The 18,781-nt window shown below is 39.2% G+C and overlaps 8 protein-coding genes across 8 annotated transcripts; 5 read left to right on the top strand and 3 right to left on the bottom strand.

The window, feature by feature from the left end:
* Window positions 1–317: 317 nt before the first annotated feature.
* Window positions 318–3,224, bottom strand: SLA2 (Sla2p; the record flags this gene model as incomplete). The annotated part of the gene is made up of 1 exon (XM_033912825.1): window positions 318–3,224. The coding sequence occupies one exon, from the start codon at window positions 3,222–3,224 to the stop codon at window positions 318–320; it is 2,907 nt and encodes a 968-aa protein (XP_033768716.1).
* Window positions 3,225–3,779: 555 nt separating this feature from the next.
* On the top strand, window positions 3,780–4,106 carry SUI1 (translation initiation factor eIF1; the record flags this gene model as incomplete). The annotated part of the gene is made up of 1 exon (XM_033912824.1): window positions 3,780–4,106. The coding sequence occupies one exon, from the start codon at window positions 3,780–3,782 to the stop codon at window positions 4,104–4,106; it is 327 nt and encodes a 108-aa protein (XP_033768715.1).
* Window positions 4,107–4,393: 287 nt separating this feature from the next.
* CWC25 (U2-type spliceosomal complex subunit CWC25) lies at window positions 4,394–4,933 on the top strand (the record flags this gene model as incomplete). Its single annotated transcript, XM_033912823.1, has 1 exon — window positions 4,394–4,933. The coding sequence occupies one exon, from the start codon at window positions 4,394–4,396 to the stop codon at window positions 4,931–4,933; it is 540 nt and encodes a 179-aa protein (XP_033768714.1).
* A 1,161-nt stretch (window positions 4,934–6,094) lies between these two features.
* CRS1 (cysteine--tRNA ligase) lies at window positions 6,095–8,395 on the bottom strand (the record flags this gene model as incomplete). Its single annotated transcript, XM_033912822.1, has 1 exon — window positions 6,095–8,395. The coding sequence occupies one exon, from the start codon at window positions 8,393–8,395 to the stop codon at window positions 6,095–6,097; it is 2,301 nt and encodes a 766-aa protein (XP_033768713.1).
* Window positions 8,396–8,662: 267 nt separating this feature from the next.
* On the top strand, window positions 8,663–9,910 carry RPA49 (DNA-directed RNA polymerase I subunit RPA49; the record flags this gene model as incomplete). Its single annotated transcript, XM_033912821.1, has 1 exon — window positions 8,663–9,910. The coding sequence occupies one exon, from the start codon at window positions 8,663–8,665 to the stop codon at window positions 9,908–9,910; it is 1,248 nt and encodes a 415-aa protein (XP_033768712.1).
* A 332-nt stretch (window positions 9,911–10,242) lies between these two features.
* On the top strand, window positions 10,243–11,874 carry MPA43 (Mpa43p; the record flags this gene model as incomplete). Its single annotated transcript, XM_033912820.1, has 1 exon — window positions 10,243–11,874. The coding sequence occupies one exon, from the start codon at window positions 10,243–10,245 to the stop codon at window positions 11,872–11,874; it is 1,632 nt and encodes a 543-aa protein (XP_033768711.1).
* Window positions 11,875–11,932: 58 nt separating this feature from the next.
* Window positions 11,933–15,871, bottom strand: RAD50 (MRX complex DNA-binding subunit; the record flags this gene model as incomplete). Its single annotated transcript, XM_033912819.1, has 1 exon — window positions 11,933–15,871. One exon carries the CDS (start codon window positions 15,869–15,871, stop codon window positions 11,933–11,935), a length of 3,939 nt encoding a protein of 1,312 aa, XP_033768710.1.
* Window positions 15,872–16,969: 1,098 nt separating this feature from the next.
* On the top strand, window positions 16,970–18,706 carry NRD1 (Nrd1 complex RNA-binding subunit; the record flags this gene model as incomplete). Its single annotated transcript, XM_033912818.1, has 1 exon — window positions 16,970–18,706. One exon carries the CDS (start codon window positions 16,970–16,972, stop codon window positions 18,704–18,706), a length of 1,737 nt encoding a protein of 578 aa, XP_033768709.1.
* Between the last annotated feature and the right edge of the window lie 75 nt (window positions 18,707–18,781).

The raw sequence follows: 18,781 nt of genomic DNA, 5'->3' as shown, positions 1-18,781 counted from the left end.
TTCCCCTATTTTTAAAACGGCAGTAGATACTTTATATGAATCGTTGGTTGGTTGATATACTGCGGTAAAGTTTGCAATAGAGGTGAAATGTCAAGCTCCTAAAGCGGTGTGATAGGCAATAAGGGTGGGGTGTCTGCTCTTTGTTCCTTGCATGTTCATTATCGCGATTATTTCCATTCGCCGCACCAAAAATGAAAAAAGACGTCCCCGGCGCAAGAACGAATATACCAATGAAATACAGAACTACATAAAGGTGCCTTCAAATAGATATATTTATATTAACGTTTATCTTTATATATAAAAAATACAAATCATGATTAGTCATCGTCCTGGCTATAGTACGCATGCCTTCTTATCTCACCCAATCTCTTTCTGGCATTGCTCAAAGATTGTTCCAACTTCAAAATTTCCACTTGTTGTTCCATTTCGGCAGTCTTCAATGTGTGTTCCGATGTGAAGTTCAATGGTTGCTGTTGTTGCGTAGTTGAATGATCATCTTCAATCATACCCATGACGTGGTTGCCCAGACTTCTACATGCATCGGTAACATCCTTCGAACAGTGTTCCAATTTGTCTTGAGCTTTTGAGTGGAGGGAAGTTTTCACTCTCGATGCTGCTACCAATTGTATTGTAGAAGCAGCCACTTCTTTGGAGGCGACGATAAATTGTTCAGGTGATGTGTCTTCGTCATCTTCAGAAGTGATTAGCTTACTTGCAGTAGTGATTAAAACATTGGTTGCACTAGCCACAGCCTTTGCGGCGGAGATCAACCCCTCTGTCCATCTACTATTTTTCAAGTAGAACTGGTTCAGAGGGATACTTGTCGTGGTGGCAATTTCATTTTGACATTGAATAGCAGCTTTTACCAAAGCCACAACAGCGTCAATAATCATTAGTGCCAATGACAACAATGGTCTAGGTACGTCAACACGTAAGTGTTCCGAGGATTTAACAATCTTATCAGCAGTAGCAACCAATTCAGAATGTGGGTTTGTTTCTTTATTTGATTTAACGGATTGCATGTTCAATAGTGGTTCAATGGCCAACGAAAGCTCTTGTAACTTCTCTTGCATATCAACGTTGGCATTAATGACAATATCAGTTTTCTCTTCATCACTTACTTGGTTAAGATTTTCAGACATCAAATCCTCGAAGAAATATTGCGCCTCTCTAGCACACCTCTTCACCAAGGTCAAGATTTGATCAGATTGTTCTTGAGGTAATGTGGTAACAGCGTACGCCTTTGAGTTGGTCACCAGTGTAGCCATCGAAGTGCTAAAATCGCTAACACAGCGTATGACTTCTGTTTGGTCGCCATGGGCAAGACCGTCAACTATCAAGTTATTGAAACTCGTGGCAAACTCAGTGGCGTTTTCAGAAGTGCTTTCCAATAAGGACAATAGGAAAGTGGGAGGAGTTAGCGGGCCCGACCAACTCAAAGGAGAATCGAGATTATAGACTGACTCCTGGATGGTGTTGATACCACTTTCCAATATGGCATCCAGGATAGGATTCATTTTATCCTCGGTCAATGCTTCTGCAGCTGCTGTCGCTGCAGAACTGTCAGCCTCTGCGTTATTAATGGATCTTTCTAACTCTAACCTTGCTCTATCACGGTCCTTAACCAACTCAGCCATTTGCAAATCCTTTTGCTTCAATTTGTGTTCTAGCTGTTCCTTTTTTTGAATAGACTCCTGTGCACTATTGACCTTTAACTGCAGTTTTTTGAAACGAGGTAAAAGGTTTAAATGCTCTTGCCGCAATTGGGAGTACAACTTGGCCAAAGACTCATATTTTCTTTCCCAAACGTCCAGTTGATCCTGCAACGCAGTTAGTTGCTCATCTTTATTAGCCAATTGTTTGGAAGCGGTAGAATCCATCGTTGTGATTTCATTTTCCAACTGCTGCACTCTTTGATCGTATTGTTGCAATAAAGCCTGGTCCTTTTCATATTGGTTGGTAAGGGCAATTAGATCGTTTTGGTGTTGGTTTTGTTGTTGAAGCTGCATATTCATCATATCCTGTTGTGCTTTTTGTAGTTGCTGTTGAAATAATTCCTGCTGTGCCTGCTGTTGTTGCATCTGTTGCATACGCTCTTGCTCGAGGCGGTTTTGCTCGTTAGCAAACTGGGCTTGTTGATTGGCCCAAAAGTCCGGTTGCATTTGCGCCGTCGCCTGTGGGAAAATGGCGTTAGCTGCGCCGGTGACGGTAGGGATCATCATGCCTGTAGTGGCTCCAGTTTGCATAGTTTGTAGGTAACCCGTAGGGGTTGAAGTAGTTCTTTGAGATACCGGACGTGGGGAAACGGCTGGTTCAGCCACAACAGGTGGTGTTGGTGTTGGGGTCCGTGCTGGCGTCCGCGCTGGAGTTGCAGATGTTTCTCTTTTTTGAAACTTAATTTCTTTTGACTCGTCCACATCGTTGATTACAAACACATCTGGAGCATCCACGGGCAGTTTTGGAATGGTGACCAACGTGGTCAAATATTTCACAGAAGAACAATCCGCGTAAAACTCAAACAGTCTCGCGTGTTGCAACTCGTAACGTTCTTTCAAAGGCTGCAGAGCGGCATCACCCTCCGCATCATTCAATTGCCTATGCATAGCCCTTAGCATCGAGGTGATGAATTTATAAATACCATATGACTCCGCAATCAACGGAATCAGCGCCGAGATTTTGCACTCAGTATTTCTCCTCTCGGATTGAATTGACGCAAAGATGATCTGCGAGAACTCGTCAAGTGAATCCTGTAACGACATCAGGTCTAAAATCGTCTCGTACCCTTCGTCCGGGTCGGAAACCGAAACTAGTGACACGTACTCCTCGTACTCGAACGTCCCGTTGTTAAACCCCCTGTGGTGCGCATGAAAGTCCAGCTTTAAAACCAAGTACCGCACATACTCCCGAATCAGTTTGCTATACGACGACCCGCCCGGATGCACCCTACCAAGAGACCTGATCCAGTCCCTATCCCGGATGGCCTCGGCTAGCGCTGACGGATGTCCCTCTTGTATGATCTTATGCAGCACAATAAGCATCTTGAACAGTTGCACCTCATCATTGGCCAGAGGCAGAGTCTTTAGAGTCGTAAACACAGCTTTGGAAGACTGATGGTCCCATGTATACACTATGCATGCGCGTACGTGCTTTCTCTTAGGTGCGGTCTCCTCGACGGAACACGCCTTTTTAAGTGCTTTCTGCAGATCTGAATCTATTCTGGACATCCTACTATAGCTGCTAGTACTATTGTTACTACTGCTACGGCTGTATTATTGAAATATTTCCTGTTTCACTAAATATATATATATATGTATATTTTCTAGCAAAACACCCTTTTTGGCATTCTCCTATAGGACGTCAAACGGCGTGCGACCGCGTCGTTTGGTACGACCAGCCGCTGCTCCGTCGTACAAAACTTATCGACTTACACTACAATAAAAAGCACCCGTAAAAGAACCATGTGTACGCAATTCCAGACTTATGATTCGGTGTTGCAACTGCTGTGAACGACCCTATCACTGCAGTTTGTGACGTTTGATTAGGTTGGAAGAAGGTAATATCACCAACAACGGGTCGGGTAACGGCATATTTCTCGATGCGCCCGCAAAAATTTTAATTTTTTTTTCATCACAGGGATAAAAGCACACTGCAAAAGGACAAAACAAGAGAAGAGCTACTTGTTGTTTTGTTTCGTGCTGTGTTTTTTCTCTCTTGATTTTTTTTTTTTTTTCTTCTTTTAAAGAGGACAAGGAATATATTATATAGCTGAAGCAAATCGTATGTCCATTGAGAATCTGAAATCATTTGATCCTTTCGCCGACACAGGAGACGACGAAACCGCCACTTCAAACTATATTCATATTCGTATCCAACAAAGAAATGGTAGAAAGACTTTAACTACGGTGCAGGGTGTCCCAGAAGAGTATGATTTAAAGAGAATTCTTAAGGTTCTAAAGAAGGACTTTGCATGTAATGGTAACATTGTCAAGGATCCGGAAATGGGTGAGATTATTCAGTTGCAGGGTGACCAAAGAGCAAAGGTTTGCGAATTTATGATCTCCCAACTGGGATTGCAAAAGAAGAACATTAAAATTCATGGGTTTTAAGTTCAGGGCTCACACCGGTCACTTGCCCGCTGCTCGCTTTCTTTCTTAGTGCTGTTATCCTATATTACAACGTAACTGTTTAGTTATTCTAAATCTAAGTGCATACATACACTAATATATAATATAACATCTCATTTTTTTTTTTTTATTTCTTTTTCTTCTTTTCTCGCTGCCGCTTATATCAGGAAAAATAAGAACAAGTTGTATATAACAAGCAAGCTTCTCAAGGGAGATGAGTGGTCGATTCGGGCACAGAAGAGAAAGGCCACAATCGGAAAGCGTTCATCATGGGGTCGGGCGATTTAAATCTGTTGAAATCATGGAATCCCAAACTTATGAAAAATAGAAAAAAAGTCTGGGAGACCGAGCAAGATCTTATTAACGAACAACAGAAGCTTAACACGCGATTGAAAGAAATTGAGAAGGAACGAGAACTAAATGAACTGCTCAACGAATCAAACAAGAATAAGCCGGATGCTCTCAAGAACGACTTGGCTTTGAAGAAATCTGGCTTGGAATGGATGTATCAGGATGCTAAACTGAGTGACGAGAAGGAAGACTATTTATTAGGTAAGAAAAAACTAGATTCATCTATACTAAACCAGCCTGCAACAATGACGGCAAGGGCAACCACTACTGCTACCGTCTCTGGTGCCGCAACGCCCATAAGCTCGCAGAAGAAAAAGTCCAAATTGCTTAAGGATGATCCTATGAGTAAGTTTAAGGTCACAAAACAACAGACAAGAACTCCAAATGCAGTAAAAAAAAGAACAACGCCTCAACGCGGGAAGTCGTTGTCCAAGCCCGCCCCGGACTTGGACTATTAAACCTTCCTTTTCTTAGAGCTTGGTTCTTCGTCGGACAGTGGCAAGTCCACCTCACCAAGACTGCCGTCGTCATCTTCACTGTCGCCATTTGCGCTTAACCCAGATTCTCCTTCTTCGTCTTCCAGGTCCCTCTGCGCCTCAGTGTAATACTTCACACAAAACGGGTAGATCTCTTCACTGAACAATGACGCCAATGAGTCGCCGTGCGGGAACTCTTTCCCAGGCTTTAGTCCGGTCCATCTGAACCAACCAAATATGGTCTTCATCCCCTGTCTATACTTTTTTTTCCCTTCTGGACTGCGTTTGTCTTTGATCAAGTCCGGGTTTATTGAGTCGTAACTCTGGGGCCACTCAACCGGAACGGGCTCACTGGTTAGTATCCCGTCTTCTTGATCATCCTCGCCTTTCTTGATCTGGAACACCTTGGTGACTTGTTGCTCTCTGAAGTCGCCCTCAATACCGTGGAAATGGAACGTTATTCTGAAATCCCTGGTGTCGTGCGTTTCGGACTCCAGTGCCAACCATTGTACTTCGATCTTATCTATAGTATCAATATATTTGAAGTCTGAAGCTCTTATGTAATTCGCGAAACTAGCATGCTGCGAAAGCACAATTTTCCAGAACTCTTCAATTTCATCAATGTACGCGTCCCTTCTTGCATAGACAGGCTTCATTTTGTTCAATCTGTATAACTCTACATCACGCTCGATAGAGTCCACTTCTTCTTCACATTTAGCCAGCCCTAAGAATGCCTTTGCACTGAGTTTATACCGCACTTGCTAAGTGCATACTGTTAGTATGATAAATTGCGTTTTTTTCCTTTTTGCCCGATGCTGAGCTCAACCTTACTTACTGCTCGTTCTCGTTTTCTTGGTCACTCATCTTTGATAGCATTACACTTGACGATCTTTATCTTCAATATAAGTACCTAATCATCAGAATGCTTTTCTTCCCTCTTCCCAAAAGCGCAGTGTTCAATTTTTTCAATTTTTTCCTGCCTGAAATTTTTTCGCATTCTAAGAAAGAAATAGTACATACATAATGCAATTATATTAGTTTGTCTTTCCCTATCTCTTTTTTTTATTGTTTAGCGTAAAAAAATTGTATATACATATACACGTACTTTTGTATAGTCGCGCACATTACTAAGTCATGAGTATCTTATTTATCTTTACCGAAGTACTCTTCATGTAACTTCTTTTGTTGCTCCCATTGCTTCTTCAACTTCTTGGCCATACTCTTGGTAATGTCATTACCATCTTTGTCCTTTGTTGGAAGACCTTGCTCATCCCAAGCACTGTACAAAGCGACATCCCTGAACATATCTTCTGGTTTAATTTGGGCCTTTTGCTTTCTCTCGTTTTCCTTCCGCTCTCTTAGTTTCTGCTGTTCCAGCTTCTTTTGTTTCTTGGCTTGTTCGTTGGCATGTTTCTCCTCGTTTAACCTGACAATTTCCAATTTCTCATCATTAGTTAAAAACTTGATCAAAGCGGATTGTCCATTTCTATCATCCAAGGCGACATTCAAGTTTAGTAAATCTTCGTTTCTGACTTTGTCTGTTAATTGTAAGAATTCCTTGGGTTCGGCCTTCTTGATAGCCAGAGAACGTACATCATCTCTAAATGTGGACAAACACTTAACATATGGCATAGCGGTGTCTTCCAATGAACCCAATGATCCATCGTTGGAGCCAGCTTGCGCCCAACCCAAGTCGTCAGGACGGGATGGAAATCCAATTATTCTTAAGATTTTGGTGATATAGTTACAGATAGCAATCAAGGGCTCAATTTTTAAAGCAGATCCAGCAGTGGAAATGTATGTATTAGACTTAGTCACTAATTCGCTCAGTGTCTTCAAAGCAACAGGTGTGGATAAGTTATCACAGAATGAAGAATGTACTTTGGATTCACATTCAACAAAATCGGCCAATAATTCTTTCTCTAGGGGACTGAACTTTTTGGAGATATGACCTGCAGACGATGCATCGTTTTTCAATGCTCTAACGGTTTTGAAAAAATTGTTCATGGAGCTTTCAAATGACTTTACCTCATGGATCAAAGACTCTTTGAAATCCAATTGATTATTCCATTGTACTGAAGCAAAGGCCAATCTTAATTGACGTGGTGAAAATTTTTTTAAAGCTTCTTGAATGGTAATGAAATTCTTTAAGGATTTAGACATTTTTTGACCTTCAATATGTAGATGACCTGTATGTAGAAAATAATTGATCCACTGTTTATTGTCGAAACAAGCCTCAGATTGAGCCAATTCATTATCGTGGTGAGGGAAGGCCAAATCAATACCCCCTGAATGAATATCGATGTTAGGGCCTAAGATATCACTGGCCATCACGGAACATTCAATGTGCCATCCCGGTCTACCCTTACCCCATGGCGATTCCCACTCAGGCTCACCTGCCTTCGAAGCCTTCCATAAAGCAAAATCATTATTTGACTTTTTTCCGTTATCAGCAAAGTTACTTAAGGACCCTTCAGCATCATTAATCAAATCTAGCTGACCTTTATTCCATGGCTGGCATTTAGCATAGTCATGGTTTGGTGATTTGTCAAATTTTAAAGTATCAAAGTACACGGAACCATCGGGAGTGGCATATGCGTAGCCATTATCAATAATTTTTTGGACGAAGTTGATAATTTCTGGGACGTACTCAGAAACACGAGTTGTAACTGTGGGAGGTAGCACGTTTAATGATGACATGTCATCATTGAATTTTTGCTCCCAGTAAGCTGGAAGTTGACGGAAAATCTCTGGATCACTAATGGTAGATCCCAACTCTTTATCCAATAGCGGAACCGTAACATCTTTGACTTTCTCAAAGGCAGCTTCGGGGTCCATGGAATCACCCTTAGTGATTGATTCAATAGCGTTTTGAACTGCGGTAACATGCATAGAAAATTTGGGATTTTCCAATTTCAAAGTTTCTGTATCGGCCTTCGATAACCAAGATTTAAATTCTTCGATAGTTTTGATTTCGTTGCCCTCAACAGTAAAATTTTTGCTGATATATTGGAAAAGTGCGGTTTTGACCTTGTCAACAACGCTGACGTTAAATTTGGCATTGTTTTCTCTAACAAAATTGTCAAATAAATAGTTTTGTCTTGCTCTCAAAATGATCTTATCGTCGATGTCAGTAACATTTTGCACAAATTGCACGTCGTAACCAAAATAATCTTGAATAATTCTTCTATTAATATCAATAGAGACATAGTTTCTGGCATGTCCCATATGGGAGGCATCGTAAACAGTAGGACCACAAGAGTACCAAGTGACTCCTCTGTTGCCAGATTGTGGAATGAATTCGACCTTGGATCTCGTCAAACTGTTGTACAACTTCAGCACAGTTTCTTTAGCTTGTGGCGTTGGAACGTTCCATTTGGGCTGCACAACCTTGGGCGTAGACATTATAGTGTATCTTCTCAGGACTCTGGTGAAGATATTCATGCATAGAATAAGAACTTGATCCGACACCTAATCACCAACAACTACTCGCAATAGTGCTCTTTCCAATTGATAATGCCTCTTGACTGACTTCGCGATGAAAAAAGTTTGCGGTCACCCGCGCTGAAAATTTTTTTATTGCGATGAGCTGAAATTTTTCATTTCTTTTAATAGTAAGAACTTTAACATGAATGCTGATGGACTTAGGCGAGCTCTTTAGGTCACCACCACCGCTGCAGTCGTTATAAACATTTTGTAATTTATCTAGTAATGTCCGTGAAAAGGTCTGTTTCCGAAATCGAAATTGAAAGTGTCCAAGATCATCCCTCTGTTGCCGTAGGAAGTTTCTTCAAGGGCTTCCGTGCTCCCAGTGAGACTAGGTTCGACTTATACAAAAAAAAGAGGTCTGGTAATGATGAATTCGTATTGCATGGTGAAAACGAGAGACTAGAATACGAAGGTTATACTGATTCTTCTTCAGAAGCTTCGAACCAGTATGTCGTGGGTCTATATAATCCAGAAAAGAAAAGTATTCAACTGTACAAGGCTCCGGTACTTGTATCCAAAGTTGTATCCAAGTCAAGCAAGGATTTAAGAGGTCCAAAGATCAAAAGTAAAAGTGATACCCGTCCATCGGCTTTGAGAAATGCATTGGGTGAAGCGTTCGGTACTAAAAAGGCCAAAAAGGCCATTGCCGATCTAGAAAGAAACCGTATTGACTCTGATAAGTTGACCGACTCTGCTATTGACATTGTGGATTCTGTTAGAACTGCATCCAAAGATCTACCAACCAGAGCTCAATTGGATGAAATTACTTCCAACGACAGACCTACTCCATTGGCCAACATTGATGCCACTGACGTAGAACAAATTTACCCAATTGAAAGTATAATACCAAAGAAAGAATTACAGTTTATTCGTGTTTCGTCAATTCTGAAAGAGTCTGATAAGGAAAAGAAGTTGGAATTGTTTCCATATCAAAACAATTCCAAGTATGTGGCAAAGAAATTGGACTCTTTGACACAGCCTTCACAAATGACCAAACTACAGCTATTATACTACTTATCACTATTACTGGGCGTATACGAAAATAGACGCGTGAATAACAAGACCAAGCTGCTAGAAAGATTGAACAGTCCTCCTGAAATCTTAGTAGACGGTATCTTGAGCAGATTTACTGTGATAAAACCTGGTCAATTCGGAAGATCAAAAGATCGCTCATATTTCATTGACCCACAAAATGAAGATAAAATCTTATGCTACATCTTGGCAATCATCATGCATTTGGATAACTTCATTGTTGAAATTACACCTTTAGCGCACGAATTGAACTTGAAACCTTCTAAAGTTGTCAGTTTGTTCAGGGTACTCGGTGCTATTGTCAAGGGTGCCACAGTGGCTCAAGCTGAAGCTTTTGGTATTCCAAAAAGTACTGCAGCTTCTTATAAAATTGCCACGATGAAAGTTCCATTTAAGCTACCTGAAATGACAAGAAGAGGAAGAGGTCCAAGACGTTAGAGTTACATAGAGGTATACACTGAGCATTTGGTTTGTTCTGGTTTTTTACTGGATGGTTCCATAAAACAGCAAAATATGAGATTGTTCTCTTGATGAGAGAAAGGGAAAAAACAAAAATCAACTACATAGACATACGCTATTTTTTTTAACAAAGTATATATGTACATATAGATATTTTACAAATTTTAAGCTTCGCAATAAATCAATGCTAGTTTATAGAGTTGTTCGGCTTCTTAGCAATTTGGAAAGTTGAAATTTAAAAGCATATCTAGTCATTTTTTTCAGTAAAGGTAACTTACAATAAAAAACTAATATGCAAGAAAGGTAAAATCATGAATTGCAGTCCGCAGGTTGGCATTGGTATTGATGTAGGCTCCTCAAGTGCTAGAGTAGGCGTATATAATTACAACAACAATGCTTTATTGGGAATGGCACAGGAGCCAGTCCGATACTACCACGATTCTTCGAAGAAATCATGGAAGTTCTGGCAAAAATCAACCGAAATAATTAATGCACTTCAGAAGTGTCTTCAGAAATTAAAAATCACGGAATATGACGTTAAGTCGTGCGGTGTTTCTGCAACATGTTCATTGGCTATTTTTGAAAGAGATCATACAAGTAACAGGCTGAGACCATATCCGAATGAAGAAAACGTTATATTTTGGATGGATTCTTCTGCGGTAAACAAATGTAAATGGCTGAATATGGAATGTTCACAACAGCTCTTGGATTATTTGGGAGGGAAGTTCATACCTGAAATGGGTATTCCCAAATTGAAGTACTTTTTAGATGAATATTCCCATAATCAAGACAAACATTTTCATATTTTTGATCTTCATCAATACATTGCTTATGAACTGAGTCGTTTGTATCGGTGGAACATTGAAGGACTCTTGAGAGGAGAAAATCTTAATGGTATAGGCAATGATGGAGAGGTATCTGGCTGGTCATCTTCATTTTACAAGAACATTTTAAAAGTACCATTTAATGTAAGCATCGGACCTGCTGGTCTTGTTTCCGACGAGAAATTTTCCACAACTGTAGTTCGCAGTTGTATCGACAGTTATGCAAGTTGGTTTGCTGTTTCTTCTCCTCATTTGGAAACTTCATTGTTTATGATAGCCGGTACTTCCAGCTGCTACATGTATGGCACTTCCGTCTCTAATGCTAGAATTCCTGGGGTATGGGGACCCTTTAATACTATACTTGACAACAGGGATGATTTTTCTGTTTATGCTGCTGGCCAATCGTGTACTGGTAAATTGATTGAACATTTATTTGAGAGTCATCCATGCGCCAGGGAAATTCTTAAAAGTGGTACTGATATCTATCAAGTACTGGAACAAACCATTCATGACATTGAAAAGAACAATGGTGTATCAATTCATATCCTTACGAAAGACATGTTTTTCTACGGTGATTACGAGGGGAATAGGACGCCATTTGCAGATCCACGGATGAAAGGTTCTTTCATTGGCGAATCCACCGATACATCAGTGTTGAACCTTGCATATAAGTATATTTCCATATTGGAATTTTTATCATTTCAGACTAAATTAATAATTGATACTTTTCAAAGTCAAAGTACTGATATACGCATCCAGGAGTTAAGGATATCTGGTAGTCAAGGGAGAAATGAAAGATTGTTATCTTTGATTTCCTTGGTTAATGACGGTGTGACGATAATTAAACCGAAAGATAGGGTCGATATGATGGGTATTAAAGGTGCTTACGTACTTGCTAAATCTGCAAAGGAGAAGAAAGAATTGGCCGACGTTATAAAGGAGAGGGATATTACTAATGACAGTGAACAATTTAAACCTCTCGCTGAATACCGGCTTGGAAACGATAGCATACCACTAAAAAAATTACTTTGCGTTAAATATTATATACATTTAGATATGGCTAAGCAGCAGAAGCGCTACCACAAACTCGTCGACCAAGTTTTCAGCACTTCCAATTAATCAAGCAATGCCTGTCCTTTTTATGAATATATCCTTTCATTAATGCTGCGAGGTCATTTCAGTAAGTGACTCTATTAATATCTACCCATTCAATTTGTGATTTTTGCCTATCATCTCTTTTAACTTTGAAGAAGTGATCAGTAAATGCCGCAGCATTCATATGTCCCAAGAACTTCTCATCATGAGTGATCACGATTAGCTGAAAATTTTTTTGATGCCTTCTCATATTAATTATATTGTGTAAAGATTTCGCTAAACTTTCGATGTTTTCTTCATCTAAATTTGTTGTAGGCTCGTCTAGTGCAATTACGCCACAATTTGCACCAAATGTTTCAGATAGAGCCAGCCTGATAATAATTGATGCAAGAACCTTTTGACCCGCGGAACATCTTCCTCTCATATCCAATTCAACATCCTGCTTGTACATTACAACACGATAGTTGTATGATTTCCCCTTCACTGTACTACTAACTTCATCCGACCTAATTTTGATGGTGTCTATGTCAGTACCACTATACGTACGCTTCCATAATTCATCAATGATCCTGTTAATATCTTGCATCTTTAATCCATGATATTTCATAATGGCACTATCTAATGCTTTAGAATAGACATCTATATCGTCAGTAACAAAGGATCTTGTTTGTAATTCAACCCATTCTTTATGGTAATTTTTCTCAATGTCTTTGTAATCAGTACGCAGCTGATGAGTCAATGAGTTTATTTGATTCTGTAACTGTTTCATTTCACCTAGTTTACCTGCATTTTCAGAGCTCAACTTTTCAAAATTTGTTCTCAGTCTTAGTGATTCTTCTTGATATTTGTCCCTTTCAGCTTCTGCATTTTGAACGTCTAATTCACTAATTTCGGATTCAATATCCTGAAGTTGTGATTTCAATTCAATCAATTCCAAGTTCTGCTTCAGGTTTTTCTCCTCATTATTTGAGTCTGCAAGTTTTCTCTTTTCTTCGTTAACATCATTTGTTTTGAGATCAAGTTGTTCCTTCAGTTCCTGCATTTTTATTTTATTTAATTTTAATTCTTTTATCGTTGTTTGTAGTTCGTCGAAGCCCTTAGCTTCAAAATCAACCACTTCGTTGTATATTGTCTGGAATCTATCTATTAATCTATTAACATCTGCCACAGTTTTTTGTTTATTGCGTACTTGAAAATCACGTTCATTTTTTACTTGGTCTAGAATGTTTTGGGCTTCATCTTTTTTGTTTTTTAATGAAATAATACGTGCTTCTAAAGTCTCGACTCTAGAATCAATATCTTTGATGTTCGCCTTTTTCAACCTTATAGAATCATCAATGTTTTGCTTCTGTGTTAAAGATGACTCAATTTCAGAAACCATTAATTCCTTCTCTTTAATTAAGTTAATCATTCTTGAATTTTCTCTCACTTTTTCATCTTTTTCCATTTGCAAATCTGAAATGCTTTTCCTTAGTTCACGTAAAGAGTCATTCATCTTCCTTTGTTGGTCCCTTAATTCATCAACGGTTTGAATACCATCTTCGCTGGTGTTATAAATTGATAACTCCTCAGATATTGTTTTAGAACTGTTTTCAAGATCTTTGAGCTCCTTTTCCAAATAGGTAAATTTCTCAATCAAAGGACGAATCTCAGACTCAGCAAACTCCTTTTCATTTTTCAATTTCGTTGAATTCATTTCCAATTCATCTAGTTTTGATTTGGAAGTTTTGGTTTCCTCCTTAGCTTTTTCAAGACATTCCTGAGCATTATTAATTTTCTCATTTACGGAATTTAATGAAATGATATGTTTCTCCAGTAGCCTTAAATTATGAAGATAATCTTTCTCGTTTTGGACAGTATCTTTCAAAGTTTTTTCAAAATTTGCGTCTGTTTTGGTTTCTAGTTCTTGTAACAACTTACTTTTAAACGATTCATTTTCAAACTTTCTAGAACATAAATAACAGCAGCTGTCACGTTCAGCGATTTCCAGGGCTTTTCTGTTAAATTCCAGAGTGGTCTGATGCATTTTTAAGTTCTCTAGTGCAGTCTTATAGGAGAGTTCCGTTTCTTCCAGGACGTCATTATATTCATCAATAGTACAATCTTCTGGTAAGTTTTCGTTTAATAGTCGTATCACCTTCTCTTTTGATTGCTGGTTGTCCCGTAAATCCTTTTCAATAGTATTCAAATTGTACAAAGCATTTGCGTATCTTCTATCCAATTCATGCGTCTTTTTATTGTTGATAGCGATGTTTTTTTGCATATTAATGAACAATTTCTGAAAATCCATTTCTAAATCAGATCTTTGAAATTCTTGGGTAACGGGAAATACCTGCTTTATTCTGGAATCTGTTTGTAGTTTTTCTGTGATCTCTTGCAACTCATCCGATTTAGCATTAATAGACTTCTTTATTAGCCCTAGTTTGGCATACAAGTCCGCTTGTTGATTTGTCTTCATTATGCGATCTTGAAATTTCTCAATTTGATTCTCTGAAATAATCATCTCATTATTTTTCTCCTCTATTTTCTGGTTCAATTTCGGTATAATATTTTCATTTTCCCAAGACTGCAGCTTTTCTTTGTAGGTTTTCAGATTTTCTAATTCATGATTAAGACCATCTTGGGTGGCCAAACTTTTAAAAGACTTTAATTTTTCAGCAAGTTCTTCCGCGTCATGTATTAATTTAGATCTGTCTTTTTTATTATATTCTAAATTTTGCGAATCGACAGTTATTGATTTTACCAACTCGGATAAATTTGTCTCCTTCAGTTGAATATCCTTTGCAAATTGTTCTATAGTGTCAGTCAAATCTTGAGAAATAAAGGCCTTAAAGTGGGACATATCATGATTTGCTTGAGCCATGTCGTTGTTTTCAATATTTGAAAGACTTTGGAACTTATGTTGGAAGGTTTCTTTTAGCGATGAAAGATGACTTCTGTTCTTTTCGTATGTCTCCTTACCAGCTTCTAATTCACCTTGCCGTCTAATGAGGGAATCAGAAAGACTTTGCAAAGATGATTGCTGCTCTCGCAGAGTTGAAATATCGGTTTCTAAATCTCTCAACTGATTATTCTTATCCATTAAAACCTTAGAGAAATTTGCCAATAAGTTTTGTAAATCCGGTTTCGATAAATCTAGAATATCAATTGAGTTTGACAACCTTTTCACTTGATCACTGATTGAGAGTTTTGTGTTTTTCAAGTTCTCCACTTTGGATAGAATTTTTTGGAAATCTTGATTAGATTTAAACAGCTTATCAGATTTTTCAGTTATTTCATTCAATTGAGATTCAATTTGAGATACTTCTCCGTTATACTGATCTATTTTCGTTTGCAATTGGTGAATATTAAGCTTCATTGCTTTAGATCTGTCTTTGTCTAACTTCAAGTGCTCTACTGACTGCTTCAATAACTTGATATCCACGGACATGTCCTTTTTTATGGATTTTAAATTGTCCAAAGCCTTCGTAAATTTCATCGCCTGGAAGATTTCATCGAACTTCTTCTTAAGATTGGACGGTTCACTTAGTGGCCAAAGGCTGTCTTCCTGGTGACAGAATATTACGTATTCCAAGATGGCTTTTGGGACTCCCAGATAAAGGGGTACTTGAGCGTCTAATTCTAGAGACCTGGTGGACAAAGTACTGCGGTCGCCACTATTGTTTATAGCGACCAACTGGCCTTCCAAAGTCTTGAACGTAGTAGTTGTCTTTTTCATTAGCAACTGAATATTTCTGGTAACAATCATATTGAGTCCATTAGCACTCGTAAACGCCAGTTTGACCTGAGCTCTAATATCCTTTTCACCCGTTATCTTTGGGTCATGAATGAAAACCCCTCCCTTACTGTTGGGCGGAAGATCGCCTGTGGTGGCGTATTTCAAACATTCGATGATAGTTGTTTTACCTGAACCATTCATGCCGACTATTAAAGTCAGAGGCTTGCCAAATTCAATCGTCTCCCTATCATTTGAGTCGAATGACCGTATACCCTGAATAGATAATTTATATATGGCGCTCATCTCGGCTCTTCCGTCGTTCCCTTGCTGTTACCTTTTCAATAGTAGCTGCTACTTTCTAAAAGTTTAAGATTTCCATTTATCGATTAAAATTTGAAAGCCGCTTTACAAGAGGCGATGAGGCAAGAATAAAGGCAACAAAGAAGGACAAGAAGAAAGTAGGAACATTATCCCAGATGAGAGATAAACCGCGAGATGAAGCCATTTCTATATTGGCTAAGTCAGGCAGACACTTCTATTCTATGACTTCCACTTCAGCCACAAGCACACGGGGTGCGGAAAAGCTATAAAGCATAGTAAGTTGCTGGTCGCTTACCTTCGGTAATTAGCAGGTAAAGTATTAACCTATTACCTCGACTATCAGCATTATAAGTGGTTGTAGTAGCGGTTTCTACTTTAAATAAACGATGCGAGGAGGGCACAAACCACATTCTGTTTGTAGTCAAAACGAAGTACTGCACAGATACAATCCGTTACTTCTTGTCCTACTATATTCTGTAATATATAATCCTGTCGACTACTTAAAAACGACATGCTTTTAATGCTTTATTAATTGTTCTATTGCCTTCTAACCTGTAATTGTGCAGATCCTTTAAAAACTCGGCGGCTAAAATTGTTTTTTCGTCGGTAGTGATTTAATGGTCATTATAAACGGTGAATTTTTGATTTTGTTCATTTTTTTTTTGCCACCGGCCGAGCGGAGGAGGGGAAAGAAAAAAGTATAAAAGGGCAGCTGTTTCGTCCTCCCCCATGTTACATTCCTCCTTCTGCGTTGCTCCCACTATTTTTGTTCAGATATACAGGCTTTCAACACATTAAAAGTCAGTACTCGGCAACCTTATTGTATTGTTTTCGTATCGTATCGCATCGTATCATCGTATTGTACACAACTAACTCACCAATCAAGGCTCTTCTTACAATTAGTTACGTTATTGTATCCATTGCTACAACCTATAATTTCAAGCAAAAGAAAAATATACTATTGTTTATTTTTTTTGTATTGTAGTTTTCTCTGATTTCACATTATTTCTAGCACTTTTCCCCCAGGCACTAATTACAGGAAAGGAACCAGAAAGCAACAGACATACTCAACATCCCACAATGCAGCAGGACGACGATTTTCAAAATTTTGTAGCTACCTTGGAATCATTCAAAGATTTGAAATCTGGTATTTCAGGTTCTCGTATTAAGAAACTAACCACTTACGCACTTGATCACATTGATATCGAATCGAAAATCATATCTTTGATAATAGACTACTCAAGACTTTGTCCCGATTCTCATAAATTAGGTTCTTTATATATCATTGATTCAATAGGTAGAGCTTACTTGGATGAGACAAGATCAAATTCAAACAGCGGCAGCAATAAACCCGGTACTTGTGCCCATGCCATAAACACGTTGGGCGAAGTAATTCAAGAACTGCTATCCGATGCTATTGCAAAAAGTAATCAAGACCACAAGGAAAAAATTCGTATGCTTTTGGACATTTGGGACAGGTCCGGCTTGTTTCAAAAGAGTTACTTGAACGCCATCAGGTCCAAATGCTTTGCCATGGACATAACGAATAATACTGCAAACGCCGCTTCACAACAGTTATCACTGGAACCCAAACAGAGGTCGAAACAAATCTTGTCAAATCTGAGAAAAAATCCTCCCTTAAACCTGAACATAAGTGTCCCAACTGATTTGACTTCCTCTGATCCAGCCAAACAACAGACGGCTCTTTTCCAAATAATAGCGGCTTTGCAGAAACATTTCAAAACTTCCTCTTCACAGGCATCCGTGGGCACAGTCCCACCACCACAAGCACATACGATAACTGAATATGGCAGCAGACGTGAACGTGAAAGAGAAAGAGAAAGAGAAAGGTACAACTCAAGAAGGAATAGATCAAGATCCCCCCCAGCACCTTTTTCTCAACCATCGACAGGCAGAAAGGATCGCTACCCATCTGTAGCCCAGGACCAGTATAGCATAGGCGCTCCCAATACGACATTCGGCACCAACAATCACCACCTATACCCTGATGAGCTTAATGTTTCCAATAATCCCCATTATAGACCAAAACCTGTAAGTTACGACTCTACATTGCCACCGGATCATATTAAAGTCTACAGTCGTACCCTTTTCATTGGTGGAGTACCATTGAACATGAAGGAGTGGGACCTGGCCAATGTTTTAAAACCCTTCGCTGAAGTTCAAAGCGTCATTTTGAACAACTCCAGGAAACACGCTTTTGTAAAAGTTTATTCAAGACATGAAGCCGAAAATGTTCTGCAAAACTTTAATAAAGATGGGGCCCTGCCATTGAGAACTAGGTGGGGAGTCGGTTTCGGTCCAAGAGATTGTTGCGATTACCAACACGGTTACAGTATTATCCCTATGCACAGGCTCACAGATGCTGATAAGAAATGGTCAGTAAGTGCGCAATGGGGAGGCACTTCTGGTCAACCTCTCGTTACCGGTATTGTTTTCGAAGAACCTGATATCATCGTAGGTGAAGGTGTTTCTTCCAAGGCAATATCTCAAAAGATGCCCACTGATTCCGGCAGAAATGGCCCTCGTTCTGGTAAACCTAATAAATCAGGTAGCATATCTTCGATATCCCCAGTGCCTTACGGCAATGCACCACTAGCGTCGCCTCCACCACAACAATACGTGCAGCCTATGATGCAGCAACCATACGGCTACGCCCCCAACCAACCACTACCTCCTCAGGGTCCTCCTGCAGCGGCTCCACCCGTCCCTCAACAACAATTTGACCCTACTGCTCAATTGAATTCTTTGATGAATATGCTGAACCAACAGCAGCAGCAGCAGCAGCAGCAAAGCTAACATCTTTCCTCTCTCTTCTGATTTTGTTCACAGTACATAAAACTAATTTATCTTTTTATATATTTTCTGTTTTCT

This window comes from Saccharomyces paradoxus, chromosome XIV (genome assembly GCF_002079055.1).
Source record: "Saccharomyces paradoxus chromosome XIV, complete sequence".
NCBI lineage: Eukaryota > Fungi > Ascomycota > Saccharomycetes > Saccharomycetales > Saccharomycetaceae > Saccharomyces > Saccharomyces paradoxus.
Note: the sequence above shows the minus strand (reverse complement) of the source record. Positions and strands in the feature narration are given on the sequence as shown.